General features: G+C 47.6%; 1 protein-coding gene across 2 annotated transcripts in view; it reads left to right on the forward strand.

Annotated features, from left to right (window-relative positions):
- The window catches only part of LOC119170670 (isatin hydrolase), a 69,816-nt gene extending 53,208 nt beyond the window's left edge, over positions 1 to 16,608 (forward strand). For both annotated transcript variants that reach the window (XM_037421902.2, XM_075886919.1), the window contains exons 4-5: positions 10,163 to 10,427; positions 12,650 to 16,608. In XM_037421902.2, coding sequence (XP_037277799.2) covers positions 10,163 to 10,427; positions 12,650 to 12,964 — 580 coding nt within the window. In that variant the 3' untranslated portion in view covers positions 12,965 to 16,608. The remainder of the gene's footprint in view (positions 1 to 10,162; positions 10,428 to 12,649) is intronic.
- Positions 16,609 to 17,309: the final 701 nt, after the last annotated feature.

The raw sequence follows: 17,309 nt of genomic DNA on the forward strand, positions 1-17,309 counted from the left end.
TAAAGCCGCTTTAAGGTCATGCAACTCAAAACGGGCATCGAGTTGGTGGTTAGGCTTACCAGAGTACGTGTACGCCGGCCCAGGCGGGTCCTCCGTACGACAGAGATACCTATCGCACAGAGCATCCGCAAGCTGTGCCGGAGTGCCTTGGTACCCTTGCAGAGCTCGCCGGACCTGCTTCTGCGCCTCCCCTCTCGTTTGAGAGTGGTCTATGAGACTGCGAAAGAGACGCCATGTCCCCTTCGAGCTCATCTGACGAGCTGTGGCGTCGCAGCGGGCTATCCAATTTGAATCTGAGAGTTGGGCAGCATACGCTGCAGCTTGTTCCGTGAGTTGGGCTATGCGGATACGTAATTTGCGATTAGTCTTCTGCTTTTTCCAACGTTTTGTTAAGCTTCGGCGCGCCTCCCACAAGTGTAGGAGGTGATTGTCAACTGCGGTGGTTTCTTCGTTGGTTTGGAGGGTAGTAGTAAGTCTTTTCTGAATGTTGTTTACGTGTTGAGCCCATTCTGCATAGCCTCCAGAAAATAGTACGGGAGGGATAGTCTGATTGCGAAATTGGGTCCAATCGGTGAACTTGGCTTGACCGCATTTTTTATGAGCTGACTTTTCCAGGAGTGTGACCCGGAAGGGATGAGAGGACGCCGGCTCGAAACCTTTGCCACTCCTCCGCGTAGCCTTCGCATGGCAAATCTCTTCCCCACCCTCTACGGCATTTGACCAAGAGGTCACGTGCACATGACGTGCCCGAAAAATTCCAACGCCCGAGCACGCAAGCGGCGTTGCTTTGTTGACCAGCGTTTTTTGTGGTCTTCTGCTTTCTTCGAGATGGTTTGGAAGCGCTGGCTTAGACGCGGTAGAATAGATGAGCACAATGAGTGCGCGAACGCGTGGGAGCGTTCCACGGTGGTCGTCTGCACGATGCGCGGACCACGGGGACCCGAACGCATGCGAAATGCCGACACATTAGCCCCGAATCTTGTTGCAATTCACGGGAGAAAAATGAAATAAAGACGCTCACATTCACTTATTGCGTCTCATTATATATCTAGACATTTATTATTGTCCTCAAGCAACAAGAACATAAACTACGCATGCCGTGTTAAATATTTTGCCATGTCATGTGCCACTATTTGCAACGTCTGAGCAGAGTCGTCTACGCAGAGGACCAACGTCACTGCGTTGACGTGTACATGGCCATCAATACGCGCACGTCAGGCCCTAATTCTGTGGGCGCGCACTGGCAGAAGTTAGGATGAGCAGAGTTCATCTTGAAAATTTAACCCATTTACGTGGCGCGTAGCGTTGCGAAATTCGGCAGACGTGATCATGAACGCCACGCTTACGAATTGCGATTGTCAGCGCAAAATTGTAAAACCTGGTGATTTGCCATTTATTACAATCTCCTAAGTGGAACCACAGTGTGAAAAAGGGCACAGCACGCCGGCTGTGTGTGACGATTCTTTCTGTTCTCGCATACCAATTTGCCGGAAAGGGAACTAGGGAGATCACGCTGCTTCGTAGTAATTTTAGGGTAAATACTTTAGGAGTCATGGCGGTGAACTCATAGCGATCCCGGCCATCTATTAAGAAGCACTTCTGTGCCCACCTTGGTGGATCAGTTCCTAGGGTGCTCGGCCCTGGTCTGAAGGTCACGGGCTCCATCACGGTCGCGGCAGATGCGTTTCTATGAAGGCGGAATTATATGTACAGGCCTGTTTACTGTGTCACGTGAGTGCATGTTACATAACACCAGGTCGAAATTTCTGGAGCCATCCATTTCGTCCCTAACAACCATATCCTGCTTTTGGGAAATAAAATCTAAGAATCAGTCCTTGCAAAACAGATGCTCACTAAGGAGGCTATATGGTGTCAATGCTGTAAATAAAAGCACTTCTGAGTAGATTCGACGCAGCAGGTTTCATTTCTACGATGACTGAACAGATTAGCTCTGCTTTGGATATAGCAAACTATCGCCTTAATATTTATCTCGGATTGTCAATGCAGCATGCTGGCCACACGTTGTGAGAGAAATTGCTTTGCCTTTGAAATTATCATCTTAACGCGATGGTGGTAAAAAGCTCGATTCACAGAAATGCTGACAAAGGCGTGATTGGTTGTGAGCGAAAATTGCTGATCTGGATCATAACAAAAAAAAAATTGACAAAGATTCAAATAAAACACATAGCAACACTCTGCCGCATACGAATGAGGATTGAACCCAGGGCGCCTGCGTATCAAGCCGGTGTTCTAACACAAAGCTACAGTATTTCTTGAAACTATTCGAAAAAAGCAAGAAAAACACATCAATGTCGTGCAGTAGAAGCGGTCCCATTAACCCACGTAATACTGCCAGGCCCAAGCGTAGAATTTCTTTGATCGTCTAACATTAGAATTTCTAAACGAGTACACGTTTCAGAGACCCATGCACTACATAGCGCTCAAACATATTTAATCATTCAACAGTAGCAGCAAAAGCATACAGCGACTGAGCAGGTGCGTAGGCTTGCATGTCGTCTTACGGATGCGTTGTGGGCCTATCGTTGTCGCAGAAGGAAGAGTTATTGCGGAATGGGCACTTAGCAACAATACCTGCAGTAGACATTACGTGGTAGCTTGAAACAGCCAATGTCATGCGCAGCGTCGTTTGTTTCCTCACGGCGTCGTTGAGGTATGCACCGAGTCTCGCCACGGTGGTCGGCTGCGGTTGATTGATATGTAGGCTTTAACGTCGCAAAACAACCATATGATTATGAGACACGCCGCAGTGAAGGGCTCCGGAGGTTTTGACCACCTGGGGTTCTTTAACGTGCACCCAAATCTGAGCACACGGGCCTGCAACATTTCCGCCTCCATCGGAAATGCAGCCGCCGCAGCCGGGATTCAATTCCGTGACCTGCGGGTCAGCATCCGAGTACCTTAGCCACTAGAGCACCACGGCCGACACCGCAGCCGATGCTTAGCGTCGGCTTCGGTGTCGGCCGTGGTGCTCGGCTGCTTACCTACAGTTCGAGAGATCAAATGTTGATGATCACGGCTGCATTTTTGATGGAGGCGAAAATGCTGTAGGCCCAGGTGTTCAGATTCGGGTGCAAGGTAAAGAACCCCAGGTGATCGAAATTTTCAGAGCCCTCTATTACGGCGTCTCTCATAATCATAGAATGGTTTTCGGACGTGAAGCCTCACTTATTTATTTATATATTTATTCAGTACCTGCATCGCCTTTTCAGGCATTACAGCAGGTGGGGAAGCCTGTCACAAACCGAGCGCTCAAAAAAGGGCGCGCCGCCAAGTTCTCGCGACGAAGCGCCGAGAGGTCAACGATAAAAAAAGAAAACAAGCATCCAAACACTCCCCGGGCGCGCATCCCTCTCCCCTCGGAAGCGTAGGTTCGCCAACGAACCTCCTCGCGTCGGCGGCCGAGCAATCCCTGGAAATTTCTCGATGGAAAGAGGCGTGGTGATGCCGGGTTGCGTCATCCGTCGCGGACGGCCCCCGTATCGTCTCGCCCTTCCCCCAGCCTTCGCTGCGTATCGCACCGACGAAATGATGAAAACTTTCTGGAATCTCGCGCGGAAGGTATTTAATCGAGCAGCCGAGAGGAGAGATCAAGAGAAGGAATTTCGCGCCGGAGTGCGTAGGGTGTTCCGCGTGTCGTCGGCGAAGGTTTTGTCCTCGGTGACAAAACAGGAGAAGAAGGAAGTTAACGCCGGAGTGCGTAGGTTATTCCGCCGCGTCTGTCGGTGAAGGTTTTGTCCGTAGTGACAAAGCAGGAGAAGAAGAAAGTATGCGCCAGATTGCGTAGGGTGTTCCGTCTTGTGGGCGAAGCTTTTGTCTTCCGTGACAAAGGAGGAGAAGAAGAGGATTTCCACCTGAGGGGTGAAGACTTGAGCTAAAGGCAAGAGTGTGTGTCTACCGCTATCGAGCGAAGACGCATGGCAACAGCTGTGTGTGTGAAGCCAACGTGTTTCCGGCAAAGAAGTTTGAAGCTTGGAGAGCGGCCAAGTGAAGACGCGAGGTTTCCTGGAAGAGAAACTTCGGTGGCAGCGGAACGACAACAACGCTGGACTTTCAGTGAGTGATTCTTGGAAGAGTATCATCCAGACTTTTGTTTCAAGAACTTTGGACTGAATAAGTTTTCTAACTCTTTAGTCTTTAAGTGTCTTGGTTGTTCGATGCATGCGACTGCATTGTAGTGCGTGTTCTTGTCTGTGTCCGTTGTTTCGAGTGTGGATGATTGTACTGTGTAGTACATTGTTTGATTGGCGACATATTGTATTCAGCTATTGTTGAGTGTGCATACTTGTGTATCGTTTTGATCTGCCATAACTGAGAATATAATTTTGTTTTGTTTATCAACTCTCGGCTCTGACTTGTTTTTTGGGCCACAGCCGGCGTCCACTGGTGCGCCAAATAGGACCACTTCTAAATTGTCCACGTTCTCGTGGTGCGGTTCGGGGGGCCCATACTTCGGCCCTTGGAATTAGCCCGGCGATCGCCTCCCGAATTAACGGGACCTGTGGCAATTAATCTGGGATCTGCGACAAGGACCTTTTGGTGCACAGTGTCTCCAAAGTAGTGAGAAAGAGCCTCGAGTTGTGCATGGGGCTATGGGAACAATTTTGTGTGTTGCTCAGTGTTCTCGTTAACGAGTGCAAGAAAGTGTTCCGATAGACTGATTTAGGCAGATATTTTTTGCACGCGGCAAGACTTTATTTGCGAGACACAATGGATCTCAAAAAGTTAGTCGCTATTGGTGAGAAGATGGGTCTTTCTGGCGCCAAACTACGGAAGTGGGTCACCCAAAAGCAAAAAGAGGAAAAAGAGAGGGCCAAAGAAGAAAAGGCAGCTGAGCTGGAAAAAGAAAGGTTGGTGGTCGAAAGAGCCAAAGCGGAAAAAGAAGCTGAGTTGGAGAGAGAGAGAGGGTGGCAGCTGAGAGAGCCAAGGAAGAAAAAGCAGCTGAGTTAGAGAGAGAGAGAGGTTGGCAGCTAAGAGAGCCAAGGAAGAAAAAGCAGCTGAGGTGGAGAGAGAGAAGTTGGCAGCTGAGAGAGCGAAAGAAGAAAGAGAGCAGCAATTGAAGTTGGAGCTGGAGAGAGAAAGACTGGCAGCCGAGAGGTTGAAAGAAGAAAAACAGGAAAGGGAGCGGCAGCGACAGCACGAGATGGAACTCGAGCGGCTCCGTTCGCAACAGCGAAGTGAAACTCCGGTTCAAGCTAGAGTTGAAAGCAGTGAACGGGAGGACCACGGCTTCCGCTTGAACTCAAGCAAGCTGCTCGCAGCGTTTGATGAAAGGAAGGACGACCTTGACGCGTACCTCCACAGATTTGAGACGATAGCAAGGAGCCAGAATAGGTTGGAACATCAATGGGAAACTGCTTTGAGTACTTGCTTGAGTGGTGAAGCGCTCAGTGCGTACGGTAGGCTGACGCCGACCGATGCAGCCAACTATGCAAAGGTGAAAGCTGCTTTGTTGAAGCGATTAAGATTTACCGTGGAAGGATTCCGGGACAGATTTTGGACAGGAAAGCCAGCTGATGGTGAGACGGCTACGCAGTATGCCGCTCGACTTTGCCATTATTTCGACAGATGGATTGAACTTTCAGGGACAGCGCAGGAGTACGATGAACTTAGAGAGCTCCTAATTAGAGAACAATTTTTTACCAGTTGCCACCCAAGCCTGTCGCTGTACTTGAAAGAGAGGAGAGCTAAGTCACTTGAAGACATGCTTGAATTAGCGGATCAATTGTTGGAAGCGCAAGGTGGCACTAATTTGGCCAAGGTTAAGAAGGAGTGTCCTGCAGATTCGAAGAAATCGGCTCCCGAAGAAAAGAAGCGTGCACCGGAGAGCATTCTGCGATGTTTTTTGTGTAACCGAGTGGGCCACCGCGCTAACAACTGTCGAACTAACTTCACGAGCCCTACGGTTGTAAAATGTTTCAAATGTGGTCAGACTGGGCACAAAGCAGACGCTTGTCGTAACGGAGTGAGTCATACTCACCAAGTATCCTGTGTGCTAGCACCACCGAAATCCGATAGTGATGCCGTCACCGACAAATTCGTAGAGTTGAAAAATGGGGAGAAACTTCTTATTGTGGATGCTGTAATGACAAAACAGCCGACCAGTGTTACGAAGGGAATGCCAACGCTGCCTAGAAAAGTTGCGGGCAAGAACGTTACGGTGCTAAGAGATACCGGCGGCTCTACTGTTATCGTGCGGAGAAATTTGGTACGGGAAAGTGAGCTAACAGGCAAAACTAAACCGGTTTGTCTAATTGACAGTACGGTTCGGATGCTTCCCGAAGCAGAAATTGAGGTTGAAATCCCGTACTTCAGCGGGAAGGTTACGGCTTTATGCATGACGACCCCCCTGTACGACCTCGTCATTGGAAACATCGACGGCGCGCGAGGGCCGAATGATCCAGAATGTTTGGGGGAAGACCCGAAGATGGAGCCCCCGCCGACACAGGGACCGCGAGATACAGCAGAAAACAATCGCGTGAAGGATTTCACTCGGGCCCAAGGTGAAGCCTGGGCGCAAGAGGCAGTGACTGAGAACATCATCGTATTGAATGAGTTTACGTGCTGGGCAGCTGGACTTACGTCGGCTCGACCTCAACCGACCGACAGTGTAAAAGTGACGGAGTCGGCCAGCCAGGCCCAATGTCGTGACATGAACAAGCGGGTGACAGGATCGGTTGAATGTTATGACCCGTTAACGGTGTCGAAAGAGACAACGATGGCTGAGATGCCGCCTCAGATACCGTCGTTGGAAAGGGCTCATCGGAACAGAAACAAGAACAATAAGAAGGGATCGAGCGAGGACCTCAAAAAAGGGCGCAAGCGCAGCTCGAAGTACTCAGAATAGGTGCTGAGGTCAAATTGGAATGCGTTTGTCTGTGTTGAGCCTCAATGTGTTGTGTTTTGTTATCCTGTGTCACAACTGTATGTCGAGCGAGTCAAAATGTTTGTTACGGTGATGTGATGTAGAGTATTGCAGAATTGTGGTAATGAGAGAACTTTGTACAATTGTTTTGTTTGGAATGTGTGATGGAGTTTTGAACTCATGTAACAGTGGTTATATTTCATGTGTTGTGAGATTGAATTGAAATGTACATTTGTATTGAGTGATCTATTGTGAATGTGACGTGTCATGGGCAACGGACTATGTTACAGTCTTTAAGTGTGTGGTGACTGTTGGCGCTCGTTTGTGTGGTTTTGAATATTATGAGATAATATTCTTAAAGTGGGGGGCAGGGTCACAAACCGAGCGCTCTAAAAAGGGCGCGCCGCCAAATTCTCGCGACGAAGCGCCGAGAAGTCAACGATGAAAAAAGAAAACAAGAATCCAAAGACTCCCCGGGCACGCATCCCTCTCCCCTCGGAAGCGTAGGTTCGTCAACGAACCTCCTCGCGTCGGTGGCCGAGTAAGCCCTGGAAATTTCTCGATGGAAAGGGGCGTGGTGATGCCGGGTTGCGTCATCCGCCGTGGACGGCCCCCGTATCGTCTCGCCCTTTCCCCCAGCCTTCGCTGCGTATCGCGCCGACGAAATCATGAGAACTTTCTGGAGTCTCGCGCGGAAGGTATTTAATCGAGCAACCGAGAGGAGAGATCAGGAGAAGAAGGAATTTCGTGCCGGAGTGCGTAGGGTGTTCCGCCGTGTTTCGGCGAAGGTTTTGTTCTCAGTGACAAAACAAGAGAAGAAGGAAGTTAACGCTGCAGTGCGTAGGTTATTCCGCCGCGTCTCTCGGTGAAGGTTTTGTCCGTAGTGACCATGCAGGAGAAGAAGAAAGTATGCGCCAGAGTGCGTAGGGTTTTCCGCCTTGTGGGCGAAGCTTTTGTCTTCCGTGACAAAGGAGGAGAAGAAGAGCATTTCCACCTGAGGGGTGAAGACTCGAGCTACAGGCAAGAGTGTGTGTCTACCGCTATCGAGCGAAGACGCGTGGCAACAGCTGCGTGTGTGAAGCCGACGTGTTTCCGGCGAACAAGTTTGAAGCTTAGAGAGCGGCCAAGTGAAGACGCGAGGTTTCCTGGAATCGAAACTTCGGGGGCAGCGGAACGACAACAACGCTGGACGTTGAGTGAATGATTTTCGGAAGAGTATCATCCAGACTTTTGTTCCAAGAACTTTGGACTGAATAAGTTTTCTAACTCTTTAGTCTTTAAGTGTCTTGGTTGTTCGATGCATGCGACTGCATTGTAGTGCGTGTTGTTGTCTGTGTTCATTGTTTCGAGCGTGGCTGATTGTACTGTGTAGTACATTGTTTGATTTGCGACAAATTGTATTCAGCTATTGTCGAGTGTGCATAATTGTGTATCGTTTTGATCTGCCATAACTGAGAATATAATTTTGTTTTTTATCAACTCTCGGCTCTGACTTGTTCTTTGGGCCACAGCCGGCGTCCGCTGGCGCGCCAAATAGGATCACTTCTAAATTGTCCACGCTTTCGTGGTGCGGTTCGGGGGGCCGATACTTCGGCCCTTGGAATTAGCCCGGCGAACGCCTCCCGAATTAACCCTTTCAGCCCTAGATTTTTTATTTTGGCCGGATACACTTTTTGTGCACGTTTTTCTCGTAATTAGGACCTCAGAAGACCACAAAGAAAAAATTGAGCCGCTGGTGCACGCATTTTTGGAAAAATTAACGGGGCATCAAATTAGGTGATTAGAGCCCAGTGATTAGAAAATGCAAAAAAGGGCTTCTTTTTCTCTGTCAATCAATGGTGTACACAAAATGGAAACAAACGTCTTACTTTTCAGCCTAATACTCACTGACACAGATGCGGTACGTCGTCCCGAAAAAATGGCGCTTATCCGCCTCAACTTACGCGCCTCGGCTTGACGGAAGACCTTGGTCGCACTTTTTCTTTTTTGTGGCTGCTACCTCCACAAACGTGCCACAATATTGGTGTCAATTGCAGTGGGGATCATTGAAGAACTATGCCTCCAAGAATGAGTTGTATTGGTTACGTTTCCGAGATACTAGGGGAAATGTTGTGCGGTGGTGTCAAATGACACCGCCAGGGCCGAAAGGGTTAACGGGACCTGTGGCAAAGGCACACACATCACTGGGTAAATCTACATTCGATTCATCGATCAATAAATCGAGATACGCACCGTCAACCGGAACGAGGCTATCAGCTGAAAAAAAAACGCATGGGGCCGGATCACTTATCACGTTCTATAGTCTTGGTGTGAAGCTCAAGGTTCCTCCAAGCTTTTTTTATTTTGCAGGTGATGCTGAAAATAGGCCGCTGCCGATTTCTAACGTCTCGAGCTTGTTATGCGTCCAAATAAATAAAGCCTTGTTGCCATTTTGTGCACAATGTAAGCATTGCATATCTGCGAAGATATTGCGTTTTAATATTGCGTGTCAGTGGTCCTCCCGGGTACATTTGGTATTAATGGGTCAGTTAAATATGCGTCAGTAAAGGTGTTATGATTGCACGTAACACGCTGCAGATAAAAACGCAGTCATTGCTTATAACTACTGCAGGTTTACTCATACTCATATTTACCAACAACTTTCCTTTCTTTTTCAGCCCCCAATGGTAGTTTTATGAATACGGCGCTCGACCGCTGAACCAAATGTAGCGGGGTTCCATGTGGCCTGAGGCGGACGCGATTCGAGGGAGGGAAGATGCTAGATTCTTATGCACTTAGATTTAGGCATACAGTTTTTTTTTCAATACTTGCTAGAGGGAACGCTGGTGCCAGTTTCTATGGGAGCAGCCACGCATGGCGCTTGAGCCAGCATGGGGATGATGGCTAGTGCATGGATTTGTTAGTATTTCGCTCTTTCAGCTCCATTTGGCTTTGCGTGGCCTGGATTCACTTTGTAGAATGATAAAAATCCGCAAAGATAGAGCAGTTTCACTTAATCCAAAACAAAAAGGCGCCCAAGATAGACGAAGCCACAAGTGCGTTCAAATCCGCAAGCATGAAGATTAGGCAAATGCATGTGCTACCCATCATTCCCATGGTCGTTGAAACATCGCAGCGCCCGAGTCGCCTCTAGTTAACCTTAGGAAACTGTATACGAATTTCAAACACCTGTAGGTCGAAATTTCCCGAGCCCCTCAATACGGCACTTCCTCATAAACGCATCGTGGTTTTCAGGATGCTAAACACGAATAACTTATTTTTTGTTTCTTGCTTTTTTAGGAAACAGATCGACCAGATCTCCGAAAAAACGCACGGTGGTACACATTTAGATGCGCCGTTGCACTGTGCCAAGGGTGGATGGTCTGTGGCGGATATCCCCATTGAACGACTTATGTACGTACCGATAGTGAAGCTGGACATCCGCTCGAAGGTTCAAGCGGACCCCGAGTACATCATCACGTTGTCTGACATTCACGACTGGGAAACCCGATACGGAAGAGTTCCCGATGGCTGCCTTTTTCTGGTCGACACAGGACGGTGCCGGGTAAGTGCCTACGATTGGGCGATTACGTGCTTCGTTCAACGAAACATCAGTTTCAGTTGTTAGTCATTTTAAGATGCGAAGCATCTGTCTCTCGGGTCTATGTCCCGCGGCGTCGTCCGCACTCACTCTACGCATGTGCAACTCTCCTCCTTCCCTCTCTCCAACAGCTGCGCTTTACTCTATCCACTTACTCCTATCACTTGCGCTGCTGCGTTCTCGCTTTTGCTCTCGCGGTGCATAGCCGCTCTCCTCCTCTAGTCCCTTTTCCTTCAACTGGCAATATAATGCAAATAGAGAGATGCACACGTTCAGTGCAGTGCTTGCTTCGCTTGACTTCATTGATGCTTCTGATGAAGTGTGATTGAAACAACAGTCCTGTCAGTGAGTGGGCGGACGCAAGCACGTGTCAGCATCAGCTCGAACACAAATGACAACGTTACTTTCACTCAAGACAAAGCTGCAAAGCGAAGAGCACGCGACACTGAACGCAAACGCTTGAAGCGAGCGGCGGATCCTGAAGCAGGGCCCCGAAGCTCATCGCTAGTTTTGGCTTCGAGGGACATGCGTACTCTTAGCGGTTTCCAGTCATCCTAAAGTCCGGTTAAATGGAGTGAGGTTGGTGTAAATGTTAGCATTCGTTGGCTTTCACAAGTTTTTACAAATAAAAAAATTCGATACCCTGTACCAAACTTCTCTTTTATTTATGTCTTTTCCTATTCCTTATTTTGTGAATTTGAAATCAGCGAAAGCACCAGAAGTTATTCACTTGCGTTCGTAGTGCTTTCTTCCGCTCCCCCTCTCTCCTCGCTCAGCGATATCAGCAGTGAGACCACGCTCAGTTATCTCGCTTGGTGTGCGTGTCAACTACGCGAAAGATAAAGACAGCAAGTTGTGGCGGGCAGAGAGTGGAAACCGCCGTGAGATGCGCCGAACAAATCAGCCGTGTATTCGTCGAAAATGGCTTAATTGGGCAACACATGTTTTGAACGGCTCTGCGGTGTGCAAACCTGGAGATTTCTAGTTTCGCGAAGGTTTTTCAGCGTTTCCTAAAGGAAATGGCTGACCGCAGAAATTAGGATTCATTATTTGAGCATGTATTGATTTCGCATAAGTACATATGAGTAAACTCAGTTCTCTGCAAGCCTGATTGGACTGACAGGAGTGCAATGTCGTTTGACTGATTGGTGAAGACGGCAGCCAGGCTCCTGTTGGGAAAATGCGCATATTGAAAGGCTCTTATTCGAGTTCGCTCAGCTACATAGTTTTAGTTTCTGTTACTTTCGGTGTGTACAATTAAAGGATGTCGTTTAATTACAGGCTGCTTACTGCTCATGAAATTCTTGTAGCCATGGTTTGAAAACTAGCGAGTCTTTACTTCTAATAGCGCCACTCAAGTACACGGGATGGCTGATGTCTGACTTTTTGCGAGTCATTTTACAGCTTATTCCGCCAATTTTCGAAAGAAGAGAAGGCAAAAATATTTTTAGCTTACTTTGATACTTTAATGTGAATTCCAGGCCACGTGCTGCACTACAATGTTCGGCTCTCGTGTTCTCGGGAGCCTCTTCTACCAATCGGCCGCATTTTCTGACCATGCTCAGATAGTTTTCAGAGCAGAAGTCTTAAAGCCTTCTGCTCTGAAAATCGACTGCAAGTCGCAAAAGCAGATCTATTTTATCGGCAGTATACGGCAGGTGAAGCCTAATTACTCAAAAATACATCAAAAGTGAGAATTATTTGAGAAGGGTAGAGTTTAATATTGCAGCCTTACGACAAGAAAGATTCGAAGTGGACGGCTCTCACTTGAACAGGCAGCAGCATGCTACCAGAACGAGATATCTTACGTCCGTCAGCGTTCTGCACACGCTCAATAGGGAGCACATAACACGAACGTTGGCGCTAAATACTTGTGTTTGCTGTTTTTCATTATACTTACCCCCGTATGTAGAAATTCTGCTTGACTTGAACGTAACTTGCCGCCGACTTCAATGCAGCACAAATGCGTTTCGAACGTGCTGTCCTTAGGCGGTGCCAAGGCAGCACAAACGCACCAACGCGTTTCAAACGACGCGCTGCATTGAAGTTGGTTTAAGGTCAAGCTCAAGTCGAGGAGCGTTTATGAATACGGGGGTAAAACTCGCACTTCCATTGTATGCGACTAATATTGTGTGGCTGTGGAAGAGGGTGCCTAAGCACGTGTTTATCCATCTTCTGGTGCACAGTTGTGGCCCAATCGGACGGCTTACATGGGACTGGACGAAAAGGGAGACCGGCACTATCCCTCCCTGGCTCCTGAGGCGGCGACATTTCTCACGAGCGAGCGGCGTCCGTACGGCTTTGGTCTAGACGGGCCATCGCTGGATCACTACCCAGAACTAACTGTTCACAATATCATCGCCGCTGCTAGTTTGTATACCACGGAGAACTTGGCCTGCCTTTCACGTGTGCCAGCAGTGGGGGCAACGGGATTTGTCCTTCCCATGAAAATACCAGGAGCCAGTGGCGCTCCCGTCCGTGTTGTCGCTACCTTACCCTGACGCTGCCACGGGACACCTCTACACTTGGCGAAGAGCACAGTGGCCGAGCCTTTGCTATGCCAAACTAAATATACCAAAAGACCTATACAGATGTACAGTTCACATATAGGAAACCCAAGCTAAAATTTGGGCGCGATGCTCCCGCGGCCAAGTTATGCGTAAGTGGAGATAGGCGCTTTTGACGAAAGTGGTTTGTAGGAGAGTTAGGCAGTACCGGTGCCAATGACACTTGTGCACACGCGCTCCTAATCAGGCCCCGAGCATTATTAGTCAGAAGTAGTTACATTGTAAATTACAGCAGATGCAATCTGTGCGGTCGCCTAAGCGGGTGCGGCAATGTGGTGGTGAAAGGAGGCGCGTCCTTGGTATTCCCGGTTACGACAATGCAGTGGCGCTGCTGGACGTTGCTTTAGAAGGCCCATACTTGGCTTACTAGATGCAAAACAGCGAAGAGTCGAGCTCAATCTGGTGTGCGGCGTGACGAACCAAACAGCGCTTCCACATCGCCGCCCCTCTCTCTCCTCTCCTACGTTCCACCCTTTACCGCCTCAAAGCGCCATCGCACGAAGCGTCTGCTAACCTACGCTCGCTCCCCCTCCCTCTCCTCTAGGCACTCCTCCCCGCTGTTTTTACACCACGATTTCACATCCGCGTCCCCTCTCCCTCTCTTTTTCATTTCTCAGCGAACTATGGCGACTTTAAGCGTATCTATCTATTTTTCTATCTATCTATCTATTTATCTATCTATCTATCTATCTAGCCGCCTATGACATTTAGCTTTCGATAATGGTATTGATAACAAAATGGGTATGGCATAACATGACTGTATGATGAGCATGACTAGTTATAACATTAAATCATGACACGCATGTCATGAATGTCATGATTTACATTTCATGGTCTTGCTGCTCTTGCAGTGGTTTCGTTCACATGACATGTTCGAAGACTGGTATGGTATGGTATGACTGCATGCCAAACACAAGCGGAAGACCCTAACAAGAAAGTCATGACACGTGTGTCATGTAGCAACATGACTACATTCCACACTCATGATGCGCTCGTAGCCGTTTTGCTAGCGTCACATATACCAAATTTGGTATTACGGTACATGAACGAACGACGAAGGCATGTGGCTGGTGCAAACACGATAATCATGATATCCATGCAATGTAACAACATGACTACATGCCATACGCATGATGCGTACGCGGCCATTTCACTACCTTCTTACATAACAAGTTTGGTATTACAGGACGTGAATGTATTACGAAAGTGTTTAACTGGTGCAAACACGATAATCATGGCAGGCATGTCATGTAACAACATGACAACATACCATGCTCATGACGTGCTCGCGGCCGTTTCGCTAGCTTCACATATACGAAATTTGGTACTACGTGACGTGAACGGACGACGAATGTAAATAACACGTCCAAACATGATAATCATGATATTCGTGTCATGCAAAACATCACTACATGCAACGCTGACAGCGCGCTCGCGCCTGCTTTGATAACTGAACATATACCAAATTTGGTTTCACTTGACGTGAACAGGCGACGAAGGTAAATGACACGCTCAAACATGATAATTATGACATCGATGTCGTGTACGGCATAATTTATCTCCGTATCGTAACGTTGGGCTGATTTCGAAGCCTCGTGTCTACCTTCCTCATTTGTGCTTCGCATATTATCGATTCCCACTCTACGTGGGATCTGCCCATTTTTTTCTCTCCTACGCTCTCCCTCTCTCACCTCGCTCTGCCTCGTTTATTAGCGAGTGTCTTGATGACGAACTGCTCGCCCTGCACAACGGTTTGCTGGCCACCCCTTATATATCGGCACTGGATCTCGACCTCCGATGTAGGGCCGGTGGGAGATTTTTTTATGTGAACAATAAAAATTCCAAGCCTGCGCGTTAACTAAAAAAAAGTAGACTTTTGGTCCCTGAGTCAAATCGAGTCCTCTGTCGCTCATTTTTTATTAGCAGCGATTGGCATGCTCAAGTAGAAAAACCGATCCATCACTGCGTGCTTCGGGAGGTTTCTCTCCTGCGCCACGTCGCGATGAGTGCCAGCGTCATTGTCGCCGCCAGTGTAAGCGTTAGCGCCAGCTGCTTCGCAACTACACATGATTCTTCTTAGCGGGATATCATTTAAGTTTTATATTAGTTATCTGATGGGGCTGGCACTGGTCAGATTTATTTTTTACGTGTGTAACATTGCGGTTAGTCGACACCAACATTTGAGGACCATTAGGTCTCGAGAGCGTCCTTCTGTAATTTGGGGTCCTAATGTTAGGACTTTTGCAACCACGCGCGCAGAAATTTTGGTCGCAGTTAAATAGGTCTAAACTGCGAAGTCCATGTTCGATGTTTAAATATCCACTTTCAACAAGTAAATGAATTCTTTATTAAAGTACACAATATGATGGGGCTGTGTGCCGCAATAGAGGAGCTTCCCCGTCTCCTTTGATGGTTTCCGGCTTTCCGAAAAGAAATAAAGGTGATTTTTTTATCTTCAGCAAAAAAGCTATAAGAACTGCGCAGGTGCATGCAAAGCGCGAATGGTGGCAAACTGCATGTCCGCGCTACGCACCGGGGCGCCATCTACCAATGACGGAGCTGTGGATCAGATACCTGTATTGTTGTTCACTGATGTGTAAATCCTCAACATCCGCGCGAGGCTTTGTCTATTCTTTATTTTTCCTCACTGTGCTTGTCTGTGGTATGACCTTCACATTTATACTTTGATAATATAATCAAAACTCTCACGGTGTGCTTTGAGTCGTGTGCCGTAGGGTAAATATAACTTTGTGAGAAAGGTAGCGACAGTTGAGAGTTTTACTGACTGACTGTTATCGGAATACAAAATCAATATGGGAGCCCACTGATGGAAACACGTAGTGGGGTATTCAGGATAAACAGCGGAAGTGGCTCAGAAAGGCTGGCCGACATTTCGGTAGGAGGACCTATCTTTGGCGAAAGTGCCTTGTCATCCTTGGCGTGTTAGATTTGAAGTGGTCAGTAGTGACGTCATCTCCAGGTGGTTTCAAAGTGTTTTATGCTCTTTCCTTTGTTCGTGTCTGTAGTGGCCACCGTTTTGTAACACACCGCTCCAGCTTTCGGTCAACACCCCCCCCCCCCCCTCAGCCCTTTGTTTGCGTCTTTTCCTCAAACCTCCGAGCAGGGAACACTTTGTAAATGAAGCCAGGGCTGCACTCTTCTGTTTACATATATATATTTTTTTCCAACAGCGATTACCAACAGAGACACACGCTACCTTCAAGAGATGACGTCACTACAAACCTTCTTAAAACTAACACGCCACAAAAATAGGTCCACTTATCGAAACACCGGCCAGCCAGTCTGCGGCACTTCCATTGTTCATCCTGATTAGCTCACTGCTCTCGAAATAGATACACCTAGCTATGGTTGTCTATGTGCGCGTTGGGTTAATAAATTGAAACATGTGTAGTGTAACATACGCACTAACACGTATGCGTCTTCGGAAGATAACAAAAAGCCCCGTGCTCTGCTTGCGCGAGAGTTTGTGCCGCCTTTGCCAGACTTGCCGTACGCCCATTTTCCGTCGCAACCTCGTTGCGACTTCTCTGCTCGAATAAACATCGTCACACATGGTATTTATTTGCACCCAAGGGGAAAGTAGCCGGGCCATCAATTAGGTGATGGACGCGGCTTTGGCGTAGCGTTGCTGTAGATTGCCGCTATTGTGGAGCAAATATCGTGAAGACAGTTTTGGCCGTAGGCTCGCGTTGTCAATAACCATTATAAAGACGATAGTCTTTCTTGGGAACCTTCGACGCAAAAATTTTGGTCTGTTTGTCTGTCTGTACATTTGTCTGCTTGTCCCCTCCTAACAGCACCGAATCCTTGAAACGGCCCACTCAATCTCAAGCGCCAACCAATGTTGCTCAACATTCAGCGTTCATACTTGTGCGATTGTCAATTAAACAGCAAATAATGCACTTGTCTAGGGCACCATAACAACATATATATATATATATATATATATATATATATATATATATATATATATATATATATATAATATATATATACATATATATATATATATATATATATATATATATATATATATATATATATATATATATATATATATATATTCTGCATGTACGACTTTTACTATAAAAGGTATACATAAGTAATTTTAAGGACCATAGCGCTTATCACGCTTCGCTGACCATACAATGCTTGCACGAAAAGGAGAGTGTTTCCAACGCTTTGCTAAAACGAGACGGTGGTGGCCCCTACCTGTCGCCTTGCGTTCAAAAACTTATCACCTCTGAGATGGGTGCGC

This window comes from Rhipicephalus microplus, chromosome 2 (genome assembly GCF_043290135.1).
Source record: "Rhipicephalus microplus isolate Deutch F79 chromosome 2, USDA_Rmic, whole genome shotgun sequence".
NCBI lineage: Eukaryota > Metazoa > Arthropoda > Arachnida > Ixodida > Ixodidae > Rhipicephalus > Rhipicephalus microplus.